Source organism: Haliaeetus albicilla, chromosome 2 (assembly GCF_947461875.1).
Source record: "Haliaeetus albicilla chromosome 2, bHalAlb1.1, whole genome shotgun sequence".
Classification (NCBI taxonomy): domain Eukaryota; kingdom Metazoa; phylum Chordata; class Aves; order Accipitriformes; family Accipitridae; genus Haliaeetus; species Haliaeetus albicilla.
In genome coordinates, this window is record NC_091484.1 from 12710301 (window position 1) to 12726280 (window position 15980).

Below are 15980 nucleotides of genomic sequence, written 5' to 3' on the forward strand. Positions count from 1 at the left end.
GTGAAATTAGCCTCACGGTGGCTCGCTCAGCCCTCCCCGGGAGACAGAGCAGGGGAAGAGCTGCCCGTAGTACCTCTGCTCTTACTCTCCTCTCCTCCAGCTGAGCTCCTATTTCTGGGTACCTCCTGGGTCCTGCACAATGTCCCTGCTTTTTGGCCAAATCTCTGCTGGATGCTTAGTAGGGAAAAACTTCGACCTGTTCATTCCTGGACTGGCTTGAAGCATAGCTGTGCAGGGGTGAGAGAGAGGTGTAACCGAAATAATCAACTCCTGGCAGTCCAGGTGGAGAAACAAGTTCCCTAGTCACACACCAAGCTGTTGCAGGAGGTGCTCACATGGGCACACTGATGGACACAGCCTCCCAGGCCAGGCACCTCTGTGGGTGTCCCTTGGTAGGGCCTCAGGTTTGCCCAGCATCCAGATTTGGTCATCATCATCAGCTCTGATCTGATCCCCTTTACTCTCCAGCCAAGGCCAGGAGGGAAAGCAGAGCTTTCCTCTGGGAAGCACCAAGGGTTGGTGCTCCCTGACGCAACAGTTACCAACGAGCACGTCCACGGAGCCTTTCGGCAGCAGTTCAGGGTGGTAAAGCCCTTCCGTTCTGCTGGAGAGGTTGGTGCTCACAGCTTCACAGCTCTGGGAGATGGGGCTTGGCATCTTCTCTGTTAACCCCTGGTACATGCCCATGTCAGGAGGATGCCCTGGTAGGAAGGAGTCTCCTGTTTCTTCTCCACGTGAGCACTCCTCCAGAGCCAGGGTGCCATGCTAGGCTCCACACGGGCACCCGCCTGTGCCTGGCCAGAGCTCACGGTGCGCTGGGGACCAGCAGCAGCACGGCTGAGCATCAAATAGTCAAACCCAAGCTGCTCCCTGAGAAGTGCAACTTAACGAGTCCCAGTTTCCTGCTGCTCAGTGTCTCATGGTTGGATTAGCTCACGGCTAATAAGGCACATGAGAGTTTTTCTCATGGTTTGGGGCACTCATAATGGCTCTCTCCCGTGTGGATTCTTTGATGTCTTATAATAGAGTTGATGATGAATCCATTTCCTCAGTGGGGACCCAAGTTTGGCGCTCTCTTGTCTACCCAGATGCCTTTTTTCATAAAACAATTAGACAATAGAACAACAAAATGGAATTCAGTCTCTCTGAGGATCCTGCCTCCCTATGAAATCTGGCAGAAAGTGACCCGGAGCTTCAAAAGTGGGGTTGGATGACAGGGACAGGCAGACAGACGCGCCCACACGCACCCACACAAGTGCAATGGCTCCCACCTCCTTCCCTTTCACAGCCAGGCTAGCGAGGACAAACGAGCACTCTTAACTCTGCCCTGTCATGCCCGTTCATCACAGCAGAGGCTTGAAGGCCAGGACCAAGGGCTTTTTCTGAAACCGTGCAACACCAGATGTTTTTTTCCTGAGGCCTCAGACACACACGTGCAGCACGCTGTTATTAAAACTGGCTCATACTCCCTGCGCACAGGGAAAAGAAATAAAGGCTGTGCACAAGGTTAGTTCTCAACTTCAGCATCCAGCATTAAACCATGCAGGCTCGGTCGACTTTTGTTTGTTTTTATAGAGTTGCTTATAGACTGTCCCTGCTGCAGCATCGCAGCAGCGTGGAACAATTCGATGCACCAGCTGGATGAGAAGTGCTTCATGTGCTGCCAAATATACCATGTAAAAACCATAATGCAGCCACCTCTGGGGTGCTGCCTGACAAGCGCACGGCGGCTCACAGCAACACCCTGCAGCAGATTGAACCGAGAGGAGGGAGCCGCTTGAGAGGATGCACTGGTTCATTACACAGACTTCCTCCTCTTGGTTTTCCGCCTGGTCTTTCCAGCCTGCCTCCCCCAGCATGGCTCTCCTAAGGGTTTTTTCTTCTCCTGCTAGTGTTTCTGTATTCACCTCAGACCGAGCCAAAGGCTCCTTTTAACTGAAAAAGGCCGTTTGTCTCAGTATCTTATCATCTCTGTCTCAGTGTCAGCCCAAGCCTTGATGCCTCCTTCCCCCAGCAGCAGGTTGGGATCCCACCCAGCCACCCTTTCTCAGCCGTCTCCTGTTTTCCTCCAAGAGTTTCAGAGAAGCATTGCACACCTCGCCATGGTGCTTCCCTGCCCAGGCTGACTCGGGGCTGGCCTCTGCCAGCCGAGGCAGGAGCCTCATCAAACCCCTGGCGTGTTCTCGATGGGATGCCCAAGGGTGCAAGTGTCCCTGGGACAGTGGGATGCTCAGCCCAGGCTCTGCTTATATGACGAAATCTCCTGCTCCATGGCACGGTCTCACCTCTGCAGGGCTGCAAGCTGACCTCCACTGGGTAGCACCGGGGATGTTACCCCCTTCCCAAATTGCCCAGTGTCCCGGGTGGGGGTCCTCTCCCTGCCTCACACAAAGCATCTTACACCGGTGTGGTTAATGTGGTGCCTGGGGAGTGTTGTTGGGACAGGGTAGGGTGCTCAGTGCCCAGCACCCGCTGCTGTGGGTCACCTGTGCGTGGGGGCATCGGGGTGCAGGTTAGCAGGGATCTCTGCAGCACACAGGAGGGGTAGGAGACCTGAACTGGCCTTCCAAAACCACCTAGGAGGAAATGCCCTTGCCTGTGGGAGATCCATGGGTCTGCAGGGAAAGGCAAGGGATTCCCTCCCTCTCTCCTGGAGCCTGGAATGGAAGCCCAAATCTACCACAGAGGGCTGAGGTCAGCTCCAAAATAGCCCTTACTGCAAAACCCAGGTGCTGGGTTCGCTGGGCCCTTGCTGATGCCGGATGCCTCAGGCTGGTGCCAGCCAAATGATTGACAGCTGCCAATCTCCAGCAGCACAGCTCACCTCGAGCCGAACGCGCCCCGAAGGGACAGGGTTAAGGTTCCTCCAGCCTTTCTCTTAGCCTGGGCGTCGGGGTGAAGCAGAGCAGTCCTGCGGACTGGGGGGTGGCCCAGGAGCCCTGCGGGTACCCCCACGGCTCCAGACCCCGCTGCACCTGCTACCCCTGCCCGGTGCCCGGGGAGGGGGCAGTGGGAGAAGGGGCTGCTTTGGGGCCGAGGCCGGGGCGGGGGGGGGGGGGGGGGGGGTGTGCATGCCCCTTCCAGCCCCCCTCCGGGGCCGGCAGCGCTCTCCTCCCGGGCTGCGCTGAGGGGCTGCGCGGGTCGAGCTTCAGCACCGCGGGCGCTGCGCGGGTGGGGAGTAAGTGTCCGGGGGGTGGGTGTCGGGGAGGGGGGGGATGTCGGGGCCGCTTTGTCTCCCCGCCCGCGGGGCCGGGGGTCGGCGGCTGTGGGAGGGCGGGAGGAGGAGCGCGGCCCGCCCCCGCCGCCGCGGTACAAAAGGGGTCGGGCGGGCGGCGGAGCAGCGTGTGCCGCCGGGCAGGGCAGGGCAGGGCAGGGCAGGGCAGGGCAGGGCAGGGCAGGGCGCAGCGGGCGGCGCTCCGGTCCCCTCCGCAGCGCCGTCCCGGCGGGGCCCGCGGCCGCCCCGTCCCGTCCGGTCCCGTCCCGTCCCGTCCCGCTCCGCCACCGCCGGGCCCGGGACCATGCGGCGGGCGCGGGCGCTGCGCCGCCGCGGAGCTCTGCTCGCCTGCCTCTCCCTGGGGACGCTGCTGGCCCTCGCCGACGCCAAGGGTGCCTTCTACCCCCCCGCCGCCCCCCTGCCCTACGGCGGCAGGTACAGCCTCTACACGGCCGGCTCCAGCCCGCAGCTCGGCCCCGGCAAGCCCGTGGGCAAGCACAAGTAAGCGACCCTCTGCGCGTCCCCGGCCGCGGCCGCGCAACCGATCCGGCGGGCACTGGCTGCGCGGCGGGGCTTTCCGGGCACGGCCTCCCGTCGAGCATCCCTTACCGGGCACAGACCGCGGGCACCGGCTACCGGCCACACGTCTGGGTTCAGCAGGCAGCATCCCCGGGGGACCCCTTGGTGGGTACCCAACCCCCGGTACCGACCATGGGTACCGGCCGCGGGCGTCCCTTGCTGGGCAGCGGTCCCCCGGGTACCGGCCGCGGGCGTCCCTTGCTGGGCAGCGGTCCCCCGGGTGCCGGCCGCGGGCGTCCCTTGCTGGGCAGAGGTCCTCCGGGTGCCGGCCGCGGGCGTCCCTTGCTGGGCAGAGGTCCCCCGGGTGCCGGCCGCGGGCGTCCCTTGCTGGGCAGCGATCCCCCGGGTGCCGGCCGCGGGCGTCCCTTGCCCCACACCAGCTGCCGGGCACTGACCACGGGCTGGCGTGCGGGGCTGAAGCGCCATGTGCAGGGCAGGGGTGTCCCTTGTGTCTCGGTGCCCCCCCTCCGTGTAGAGCAAGGCTTGGGGGGCTGCGTGCGGTGGGAGACGTGTGTGCTGCAGTCCCATGTGGGACAGGGCTGGGGGTGGTGGGGATAGGATGCCCATGTGTGGTTATGGGATAGGTGCATGTACCTGTTCTGCATGACACTGGTGCAGGGCTGTGATGTGTGGGAGGGGAGGATGGCAGCGCACAGACCTACGCATGAAAATGCAGATTGGTTTGAAGGGAGTTTGCTCGTTTGCTTGTAAAGCACAGACTTACTGGAGTTTAAATATGTTTTCAAGTAACCTGGAAAGCTCAGGCAGATGAGGAATGTGGGCTTTACACATACTATAGACTTTTTCCATTCAATTGCAAAAAGACTGTTAACATTGTTGGGGGGCTTGCTTCCCGCCCTGCTCGTTTGCTAGAACCGTTTCTGTCGGGAGTCTTTGAAAAGAGGAGGATGTGGTGTTATGAACAAGCTGAAATGAATAAAGTAACATTCGAGACGAACAATACTGGCAGTGCCAGTGAGAGCTTTCCAAAACTTGTAACATTTTCCAGCTGCTCACTCTTAAAACATCAGGCTGGAGCTATAAAACTGCTAGCCACAGGTGGGTAAGAAGGAAAGGGGTTTCTGAGAAGGAGAGTGAGTCAGAACCACCCTAGCCCAAGTAGTCACAGGTAGGCAGCGTTTATTAGTAGCGGCTAGTAGATCTGCCTGTGTTGGCTACTAGCTTACTTGCAGAGGGGGTCTGCAGTGTGTTTGTAAGTAGATCCTGGATTTATGGATAGACAGTGATTCTGAATTTCCACATGCACACGCACACATGATCTCCCTTCCCTCCAGCTAAGAAAAGTGGCTGGCCTTCACTCTCTCGTGGCCCTGTGCATGGATAAATGACTCACTTTTGGAGGAGCAGGGAGCAGCACAGATCCCTGCACACCCTCTGAGCCTGGCAGCCTCTCGCCAGGGCAAAGCCCCTTGCGTCTGGGCAGGCTGGAGATGTAGGTCGCTGCCGGGAGTTGTGGTGCCCATCCCAGGAGAGCAAAGAGAGCCCTCGGCCAGGGGCTGGGGTAGAGGTGCTAGTGCTGCTCCTGGGGGCAGCAAAGGGGAATGCACTGGGGGTGTGGGGTCAGGGGGTCCCCTCTGGGAAGGAGCAGAGAGAGACGGGGTGTTGGAGGGAGGATGAACCTGCTTGCACCTTGCTGCTTCATGGAGGGAGCTCCTGCCCCACGTGGGCTGTTGGAGGTGGAGGAGCCTGCTCAGGGCATCTGAACAGGGGCACTTGGGGGATTATGGCAGGCCTTGGCATGGGTAGGGGATGTACTTTGTCTTCACGTGTTTGCCATTGGTGCTTGTCCCTCCTTCACCTATCTTTCCCTATTCAGGTGAGCCAGAGCCCTGCTGCTCTGTCCCCAGAGGGTGACAGTGTGGGGGCTGGGGAGGGCTGCGCACACCCACCCGCTGTGCATGCACACACACGCTTGTGCACGCTCACTCCCCCAAACAGGAGACACTGCAGTCCTCCCCAAACCCTTCTGCTCCACTGTGACTGCCCCAGTCCCTTCCCTCGCCTCCACCTGCCAGATGTATCTCAGCACCATCCAGCCCATCATGCCAAGCCCCTGACTGCTGGGCTGAGGCTCTGCAGCTCATTTCTCTGGTCAGCCCCAAGGCTGCTCTCCGCAGGCCATGCAATGGTGATGCCAGGGGACTCTGGCTGCTTCCCAGCCTGTGGCCAGGCAGCCGAGCTGCAGCAACCCCAACTCACACGGGGAGAGGCTGGTCCTCCCGCCTCACTGAACACCTCCCTGCACCTCCAGCTCGCGCTGGCCCATCTGCTCCATCCTGCTGACCCTCCGTCTCTGCCTCACCTCTGTTCTGTGTGCCTGTGCTGTCCTCTCCTCCCGCTCTGCCGTCTGCCACGTCCCAGTGCCCTTAATCCCTGCCTCACTGCACATCCCTGCTGTCTCTGCCCCTGTGGACCAAGTCCATCTGCTCCTGCTGACAGCCCTGCCTTCAGCTGGAAGAGCCTTGGCCTCCATCTGTCCCACCAGCACTCCCGCACCCTTCCCATGCAGCCTTCCTCCCGGCCACCTCACCCTCAGCATCTGGGTTTGCTGCTTGGCTCAGGAGTGGTCCTGTGCCTGGAGCTGGCTGGTACCCTGTGGCACCCAGCTGCAGGCATGATGGCAGAAGGGAAGAGGCTTTGCTCCTTGTACCACCCATTCAAGGGATCTGAAGAGGTTTCCAGCCTCCATCCGGCTTGGGACCTGGGTTGTGTCCCTGCCTTCATGGTGGAGGGAGCCGAGATGCTGCAGCCCTGCAGAGCGGCCAGCCTGCATCTCCTCTCCCTCTGCTGACTGTAGCATCACACTTGGTCCGAGTGTGACAGTACCCACAGCAAGGTCCAAAGGCTTCTGGGCTGGCCCTGGCACTGGCAGCACTCCAGGAGCTGCAGGAGGACAGACCACTGCTGCCACACACTGCTGGAGCTATTTCTGGGATGCTCTTCCCATGACTGCTGCTGCTGGTGGGGTTCTGCTTGTCCTCCTGGCTCATCTCACCACCTAGGCCATGCTGTACTCTGGGGCTAAGGCTCTGGGTGACCCTAGCACTGGTGGCAACATGACCATGACCGTGACAGCAGCAACTGTGCTCAGCACCTGGCCTCCGGCGGTGCGGCAGCACTGCAGACCTACCTGGTAGGGGCTCTGGGTTTCTTGCGGACAGTGAAATTGCCAGTGAAACATCAGAAAGCAAGGGTGCTCAGCCTATTTCCAGCACCAAGACTGATTTCTCAGGCAGGGCTCAACTGCCAGGTGACCACAGCTGGGGGAGGACCGGCTTGGAGGCATGCTGTGGGCCAGGCACTGCCTGAGGCTGAGCAAAGAGCCCAGCACAGCCGAGGCGAGCAGAGCTGTGTTGAGGGTGCAGGGATTTAGCTGCACCCCCTTAACCCAGAGGAGATGCCTGGACCCACCCAGAGCAAGGAAAAGGCTCCTTATTGCTGAGGGCTGGCACCCTGGCACCCGGAGGGCAGCTAGCAGGACTGCGCAGCGCTGACTCCCATGGGGGCTCTTGGAGGCAGTCAGGTGAGGGCAGGGGAAAGCCGGGGTGCACGGGGACACCAGGAGCAGGAGCCAGCTCACCCAGCCTGGCCAGACCAGGAGCACCTGCCTGCCCCTTGCCTGTGCACCCAGCAACAGGCTGGGCACTGGGGGACTTTGTTCTGTCCCCACTCCCTGCATTCCCCCACTGCTGTCCCCGTTCCTCGTGGGTGGGGTGGGTGATGCCGCCCTCCCCAGCAGCTGCACAAGCTGGGGGGGGTCTCTCCAGCTCCTTCCCCCCACAGAGACCTCACAGGCAATGTTAAGGGCAGGCAGGCCTGCCTGGGGGCTGGTTGAATAGCCAGGGCGCTGCTATCTGCTGGGGCAGGGGGTGACGGTGTCTCGCTGTGCTTCCCCCTAGGAGCTACTGTGCCTATGTGGTGCAGCGCAATGTGACGTGCACGCTGCAGGACGGGGCTGAGAGCTACGTGAAGGCTGAGTACCACAAGTGCAGCTGGGGACCCAAGTGCCCGGGGAAAGTGCTGTGAGTATGGGGGACACTGGGGCATGGCTCCCTTCCCCTCCCAGCTTCAGGTCACAGCTCTTGGGCTCCCGAACACCCGTGCCACCCTTCTAACCATGAATCTCCACTTTCCAGAGGGCAGTGAAAGGGGCTGAAGGGCTTATGGAAGGGCAGCGGTGCCAAGAGGAGGCAAGACGGGATCAGTCAGGAGGGAGAGGGAGCTCTATCCCTCATCAGAAATAAATCAGGAGATCACAGGAAGCTGGGGGGTGCATGTGCACGTGTGCAGGGAAGCATTTTGTCGCAGACCTGCAATTTAGCGGAAAGATGGCAGCTGGGTGAGAGCCTGACCGAGATGAGGAGGAAACGGAGCTCGTGGCTGGGGATGGCTCAGGGCTTCCTGCCCCAGGAAAATATTTGCAAAACTCTCTGCCACCTTGTCAGTGCTGAAGGGAAACACCCTGCCGTGCCAGAGCCAGAGCCGGGACAGAGCGGACACTGGGGCTTTGTGCTTCGCCACCCTCCACAGCCCCTGGCTGGGGATGCTGCTCTGCACAGAAATGCTGCTCTCCTGCATCCTTCCCGGGCCTGCTGAGAGCAGCAGAGCTGAGCACCAAGGAAAATGGGGCTGAGAGGGGCTTTTGTCGGAGCCTGGCACCCCTCCTGCGGCACCGGCACACAGTGCTGTAGCTGGCCGGGACTCACCATGTGCCAGCGGTGCCATGGGCTCCACACACAGCCTTTCCCAGCAGAGATGGGCTGTTGGACCCACTCGCTGACTTGTTCTTTCCTTCCTCCCATCACAAGTGCTTTAGCAGCATTTGGGGACTTCAGGACATCCTGCAGCCGCTGGTACCCGTGGACAAGATCCCCAAAGCCTCTCCCATCTCCACAGTGTCCACTGCTCAGTCCCTTCAGCCCTTCAAACAAAACCAGGGTGAAGCCAGGGTGTTTTCTGAAAGCAGCTGGACCCACAGCTGCACTTTCTGCACACCCTCGGATGCTGCATCCCTGCATGAGAGGGAAACACGGTTTTTCCACGTGCTAGGGCCATCAGCTAACGTTTGTGCAGCTGCAAAAAATACTTCCCCTTGCTGCCATTTGGAGCAGGGGGAGAAGGGTTCGGAGGTGCCAAAGGGCTCCGGCATTACACAGAGAAGGTGCCCTGCCCTTCTGGATGCCATCCTCATCCTCTCTTCACCCCATGACAGTGGCTGGCTGCAGCAGTCTCCTGCTGTGGTATGTCCAGGCAGGTTTCTACACACTAAGGCAGAAGGAAAGTCCATAGAAACTCAGCGATGCTTGTGAAGAGGAATAACAAAAAGAAGAGCTTGTTTTGAAACTGTCCCATGCCTTTGGGAAATTGTTGATGTTGAGAAATTTTGGAGTGATTCAAAGAACAGAGGAATTGGGTTTGTTTTCTCCTCCTGCCCTGCGGTACGTACAAAGGTGGCTGTGTCACACTGGGAGTCGTGTGGAAGTGGCATTGCCGAGGGGCTGCAGCCTGGGCTGGAGCTACTGAGCACCTGGGAGGGGACACGGATGGCAGGGGCTTGGCCCTATGTGCTGCCCTGAGTGACTGGATAAGCGTGAGTGCCTTACGCAGCCCCTCTCTGCAGCACAGACAGTTGTGCTGCCTCCTCCGAGACCTTCTGCTGAATGTGCTGGAGAAGAATAAGGGCCTGATTGTGCATGTTCTTGCAAAAGAGCAAACTTCAGGATTTTCAGGCCCTGGTAAATTCAGATTGGAAATTTCCAAAAGGCAGGTTCAAAGCATTGGCATTTCAGAGGTGGTAAGAAATGCGCTGTCTTCAGCCCTGCACAGCTCAGCTCGGCTGGTGGGGGGAGCATGGGTGCTGGCGGGGTCCTGTCTCAGCCCTGCCACCTCATGGAAAAGTGCCATGGAAGAGCAAGGAGCAGCTGAGTCCTCCCCCCTGGGCTGGTAGGGACCCCACACAGAGTGAGAGTAGAGAGGGAGGGTGTTAGTGTCCCACCGGGCAAGGAGGTGGGCTTGCACCCTTGTTTGCTGTGCATGGGGGGATCAATGTTGTAGTGCCCGAAATGGTGATGGAGAAACCTCCCAGGGCATCCCAGTTGGGGCCAGGAGGAGGTGTAAGGAGCCATCCCTCTGTGCACACCACACAGCATCACCCCAGTGAACCTCGCCGGGGCTCTGATGCCCCACTGCCAAAGCTCTATCTTGCAACACCAGCCCAAGCCACTTAGGCTTCAGATCAAACTGATGCCCTCCACACATAGAGAAAATACCTTTCCAAAGGTATTTCAACCCTCCTGAAGGCTTCGGGACAGGATTACAGTTGAGAAGAGGATTTTTTTACCCCACTAGGAAATTCTCTAGGTCAATTCAAAGTGCAAAACACACTGACAAGCAGCCCAGACCCCTCCTGGAAGTGATCTGTTCTTGCAGGGCTTTTGCAATCACTTCCATCATTTCATCTTGTGCTCTCCTGGGCCAAAAGTTGCCAAACTGTGTGGCATCTGTCACAGTGGTCATCTATCAGTCCAGAGATCAAAGCAATACACTTATAGCTGCTCTTCCAAACTAACAACAGGAGTCCCAGTATAAAAAAAAAGAAATCCAAAAAAGACATGTCTCCAGAAAACAGATACATAAATAACGGCTCTGTTCAGATAGTCCCTTGTCATGCCTGGGCTGTTTCTCAGGCTCATCTAGTTGTGTTACCAACTTGGTGGGGAGAACTCTTCTCTCACCATGTGCTGTCACACCTGCAACTTGTGGTCCAGTCCTGGAGAGGGTGGGCACATGTTTCTGGAGTGCTGGTTAATGAGCTATGTCCCTGGACGGGTGCTGTAATGCTCCACTGAGCTATGGTGCAGCAAGAGCTCTTGGAGGAGGTGTGTCATGGTCTGCAGGTGCAGCACATGGGTCTCAGCCAGGCTTTCCCATGTGCCTGGATTTCCCACACCCAACAGGACCCATGATCCTGCTCTTCTCTATTGCTTGACGTTGAGGTTGCTCCTCTAAATGGTCTTCTCTCTTCCTTCCCTCTCCCGGAAAGGTACCGCACCTTCTTCAGACCCAAATACAAGATTGGATACAAGACAGTGACCGAGCTCGCCTGGAGGTGCTGCCCAGGCTTCATGGGAGAAGGGTGCCACGACAGCCCAACTGACCAACCCGGCCTTCTGCCCCAACATCCCAGCCCTAAAATGCCTCCCGGGCAAAAGATGTTTCCAATCCCCAGACTTCCTCCCTATCCAAAAAGCCACCCTGACCTGTTTCCAGGACCAAAGAAGAATCAGTACGGTGAGATCTCGCTCCTGCTTCACATCCCCAGATTGCCACACCACCGGCACGCTTGCAAACCTCCCAGTTCTTTCTGTTCCAGCACAGGGCATGAATTTGGCAAACCTTCAGTGGGTGACGTGCTTTCTGATCAGAGACCTGACATTTGATTGCTTTGAGGATCACTTGCTTTTTTAATCTAGATTCTTTCAAAACATGCCATTTCAAAATTGCCTTTCCTCATTGCTTTAAAGCATTTTCCCATTAATTTGGGGGTTGATAGAGGGCGTCTCAAGACGAAGTTCCCCCCGGCTGTTCTCATCACCTGCTGTTGAACTTGGGAGCGTAGGGCTTGATCCCAGGAAGAGGGTCTCCTGACCAGCTTAAGAGATGTAGAGGAAAGGAGGAAGGGTGGACTGATACTTCGCTGAAATGGCAACAAGAGGGAGGCAGGAGCTAACGTTAGTTAGTATGGAAAAGGACTCAAACCTAGAAGATAGCCAAGGAGGGAAGTTAAAGGAGGACCAGCCCTGACTGTGCCCTCTCTCTTTCCCTGTGCAGGCAGGAAGCTGCCCGGCCTCTTCGGGGACCGCCTGGATCGGCTGGAGGAGGAGGTGAGGCGCCTTTCCCAGTCCTATGACAGCCTGCACAACATGGTGAGCGGCCTGGGGGATCGCCTGCGGCTGGCCATCCAGGAGGATACTACCAAGATGATCGGCTCCCTGATGAACAGCCCGGGCACGCCTGACTCGACAGTGGGCTTTGGCATCATTCCTGATGGCCTGGTGGATGTGGCGGACAAAGCCGACATCACCACGTACCCTCCTGTGGGGGAGATCCTGACCAAAGTGACAGAGGTGAGCGACGTGCTGAAAACCAAGGCAGATTTGCTGCACGAGGTTCGCGGCATGGTCCTGGACCACGACGGGCAGATCAAGCATCTGCTGGAGTCAGCCCGGCCCTCACCCCTCACGTCCATTGACCTGCTGGAGGAGTACGTGGACACGCGGCTGAGCAACCTGCGTGGAGAGCTGCTCGACGGCTTCGAGAAGAAGTTGGGGAAGATCCAGACCACGTGCGATTTCCGGATCCAGGAGGTGCGGCAGCAGTGCGAGGAGGAGAAAGCTGCCAACCTGCGGCTGCAGCAGACGCTGGACGGGAAGGAGCTAGAGATCAAGAAAGAGATCTCCCAGTTGGAGACCCAGATCCAAGGGCTGACGGTGGTGGAAAGCTGCTGTAGCAACCTGGACTACCTCACTGATCGCATGAACATCCTTGAGAAAGGCCTTCACAGCATCTCTGAGTCCCAGAAGAACTTGCACTCACGGCTGGATGGAGAAATCTCCACTGTCACCCTAGGAAACCTTTTTGAAGGGCGCTTTGAGGACCTGGAAGCCAGACTCAATGCTACAGAGAGAGAAACGGGGAGCTGCTGCTCCGGTATAGAGGACAGCATGAGAGGCACGGTGGTGGCAGAGGTGGATGGCATGAGGACTGCCTTTGAAGATAAAATGCAGACCCTGGAGGACAGGTTCATGACCATTGTAGGGGAGCTGAACAACATCAGTTCTCCTGTGGGCATGGACGGAGCAGTGGTGCCCGTGCTGGAGGGGGAGCTTGCCAACATGAGGAAACGGACGGACGAGACACTCGAGGTGTTGCAGAATCGCCTCATCACGCTGGAGAGCACTTGTTCCCTGGGCTGCACCTCCGCCTCCAAAGATGTGGAGACCTTCCGGACAGAGATTGAAGACTGCCAGAACAAGAACCAGGACCTGCTCCTCCGGATGGACAGCAACTACGACCTCCTGCGCAAGCTGAACGCCACCATCCTGGAGATCCAGCGACGAATCGAGGAGGAAGCATCGGGGGCTTTGCAAGGGGAGATCACCTTGCTAAAGATCAACCTGAACACTGTGAGCAAGTCTCTGACAGGGCTCAAGGACTCTGTCTCCCAGTACTCGGACACCATGACACACATCAACTCCTCGCTGGATGAGCATGAGCGGAAGATTGAGGATGAGGTCCACTCCATCCAGGAGAAAGTCAACGACCAAGGCTCCCAGCTCTTCTTCAGCAACCGGCGTGTCCTGAATCTCAAGGGAGACTTAGAGCGACTCAAAGCCAGGATTGTCAGTGATCTGAGCTCCTGCAAGAGCGTGGCCCAGGACCTGCAGCAGGAGATTGCTCACTTTGATGACCGGGTGGCCCGGGTGGAGAGCGTCTGTAGCAGGCTGGGTGCCGTTACGGGGAGCCTGGATGGCATCAGGGATGAACTGGAGAAACACACGGGCAGTCTGTGGGACTACATGGACCACATGAATGGCACCTTGGCTGCCCACTCTCAGGAAATAACGGGTCTGAAGGACAACCTGCTTGACTGCCAAGCCAAGGTCTCTGAGCTGGCGGAGCAGGTCGGCCACTTGGAAGAACAGGCGGAGGGGAAGCAGCATTAGCCATGCTGCCACACACTTCTTCCTTCTCCTCCCCGTGAAGGACAGGATTAACTTATATCACACAGACTTGCTCCAATGTGACAACAGTTCTTGGGATAATTTTTTTAATGAAAAGAAAGATAAATTAAAAGCTGCTACAACCCCTTTTTTTAAAAAAAAAAAAAAAATATCGTCAGCCCCACTTTTCCGTACTGTTACGGTACTCACCGCCTGATGCTCAGCAGCTGTCCTGACCCTGGTGCAGCAGGGTCACTGCCTCCTGGCTGGGGGCGTTGCTTTGGCTCCTGGGCTGATGACCCCAGAAGGACAATTCAGGAGGAAGCTGGAGGCGGGAATGTTTTTTTTTATTTTAATTTTGTGGATTTATCACTTCTTGAAGAATAAAACCCTGTAGTTGTCAGTTGAGGAATAGAGTTTCTCTGACCTAAAGACCACCTGCATCTTAATCCAGGGACTGAGCAGAGCCAGGGCTCCTTACAGGGAAAAAAACCTCACCACAGGAATTGCGGATTTCAAAGAACACACGTATTCACACACCCCTCTGGGAGCTGCCTTCCCCTCTCTGAGATGGCAGCTCTCCTCATGTACGGTAAATCCATTTATACTACTCATTCCTTCATGCAAACACACATGCCTTACAGAGCATATGAGGATATGCATTAGGAAAACACACACGCATATATATATATATATATGGTATGCATATGTATATTTTTGAACAATCCCCTGTCATGGTGCTCATCTGATTGCAAAGTTTCCTCTTGCTGCTCCTGTATCCGTTGCCATATTTCGAAGAACCACACTGAGCAGCTAAAAACCACCGCAGCAGCATCTGGGGGAGGGCCCCGCAGTCCCTCAGGGCTGCCGTGCTTTGCAATCCCACTTCGCTGTGCTCTCTGGTTACACCTGAGACTGACATGAAGGGTTATTTGTGTCTTCCCCAAAGAGATGTGTGTCCATAGGTGCCTACAGAGACCAAGGTGGGCATGGAGCAGTCCTGTCCTCCAGCTCTACTTCTCTCCTGTTTTATTGCTTAAACTGTGAACGTGGTTTCCCTCATCTCATCCTGGGGCAGGAAAGCTACAGCTGCTCCAGGTGTGAGCATGAGGCTCTCCCTGTCCGGCAGTGCGGGAGCAGGAGCCTGCATCCTCCTCACGTTCCTCTGAGCCCGCTGGGATGCCAGCAGCCCTGGGGACCCACACCAACATGGAGCACCAGGAAGGGGGAGGCAGGGTGCCTTTGAGAAGACCTCTCGAGACCTCTCCACAGCTTAGCCTGGGAACGAAAAAATTATTTATCCAACTTGACTCTAGTTTCCCACAAACACACAGGCTGGAGAAGGTTGTACATGTTCCTCAGCAACTCCAGCCTTGCCCTACGGAACAGGCGCCTGGACCGTGTGGGCTGTTGCACACTAAATCCGCCTCTCCCGGGGAGCCCAGCACGGGTGTCCTCTGCTGCTCAATCAACAGGGACTTCATTACCAGAAGGGATGAAGAGGAAATTAAAGAGCCTCCATCTTAACAGGTCTGGCACTTTATAGCAGAGGAACATATTTTTCTATCAGCTCAGCGTTGCAGCTCACGGACCCTTCCACACCAGCTTGCCTTCAGCTCCCACCTTGTGCCCATCACCCTCACCAGGCCATCCCTGCTCTTCTGCACCACAATTCCCCGCCGGTCCCACAAAGGAGCAGCTCTGCGCTCTGACCAGCACAAAGCAGCAGCAACTCCCAGCAGAGATGCATCTGGGCGCCATTTCTCCTCCATAAAAACTGGATGAGCTCCCTGGAACAGATGCTTCCAGGCTGAGGAGGACCACAGGGATCACTGAGTCCAGTTGGCTGCATCACATTACCCTGATACAGTAAAAGCTCTTTCCCCTGCCAGAGGAGCATGGGCCATCAGCTGTATGAGCAGGGAGAGGGGACCTGGCCTCCCACCACTCGCTCACCCCTGCCAGCTCACAGGCTGCTGGATGCTCACAGCACCAGAAGCTACTCTTGCTGCTCTGGGCTTTGCTGATTTGGAGCTACACTACAGCTGCTGAGACACTTCTCCAGCTGAGGAGCAACCTCCAACTGCCTTTGGGCATCCTGCAAAACCTGCTCTTAGACAACAAAATCTATGTGTGTTGTCCCCCCCCCCAGCCCACGGAAGGGGTCTCAAGCCAGCCCTTGGCACTTTGCGATGGGCCCAGGGAGCCCTTGCCCCACAGGAGCATCCTGCCCAAGCCCCCTCCCCATCCTCTCACAACAGGGAGAAAAAAAGGCTGCAGCAACCAAAGAGAAAATTAAGCCAAGGGCCAGGCTCATCCCTTCCCAGGCAGAGCTGGGTTAGAGAGCAGCTGAACAGCAACAGCTTCCTCCAGCACAGAGGGAGCTGGGACTGGCCATAACAAAACTAGGACAAGGAAGAAGTCTGACCTTCCAGAAAATGGTG

At 57.4% G+C, this 15980-nt stretch overlaps 1 protein-coding gene across 1 annotated transcript; it reads left to right on the top strand.

Moving 5' to 3' along the window:
- Positions 1–3379: 3379 nt before the first annotated feature.
- Positions 3380–14068, top strand: EMILIN3 (elastin microfibril interfacer 3). The gene is made up of 4 exons (XM_069806855.1): positions 3380–3715; positions 7714–7836; positions 10857–11104; positions 11645–14068. The coding sequence occupies exons 1-4, from the start codon at positions 3519–3521 to the stop codon at positions 13537–13539; spliced, it is 2463 nt and encodes an 820-aa protein (XP_069662956.1). The 5' UTR covers positions 3380–3518; the 3' UTR covers positions 13540–14068.
- Positions 14069–15980: the final 1912 nt, after the last annotated feature.

Bases quoted from the DNA above. Each gene is read 5' to 3' on its own strand.
- EMILIN3 (XM_069806855.1), top strand. From the start codon at position 3,519: ATGCGGCGGGCGCGGGCGCTGCGCCGCCGCGGAGCTCTGCTCGCCTGC. The intron at 7,837-10,856 runs GTGAGTATGGGG...TCTCCCGGAAAG, and splicing joins AAGTGCCCGGGGAAAGTGCT to GTACCGCACCTTCTTCAGAC. The intron at 11,105-11,644 runs GTGAGATCTCGC...TTCCCTGTGCAG, and splicing joins ACCAAAGAAGAATCAGTACG to GCAGGAAGCTGCCCGGCCTC.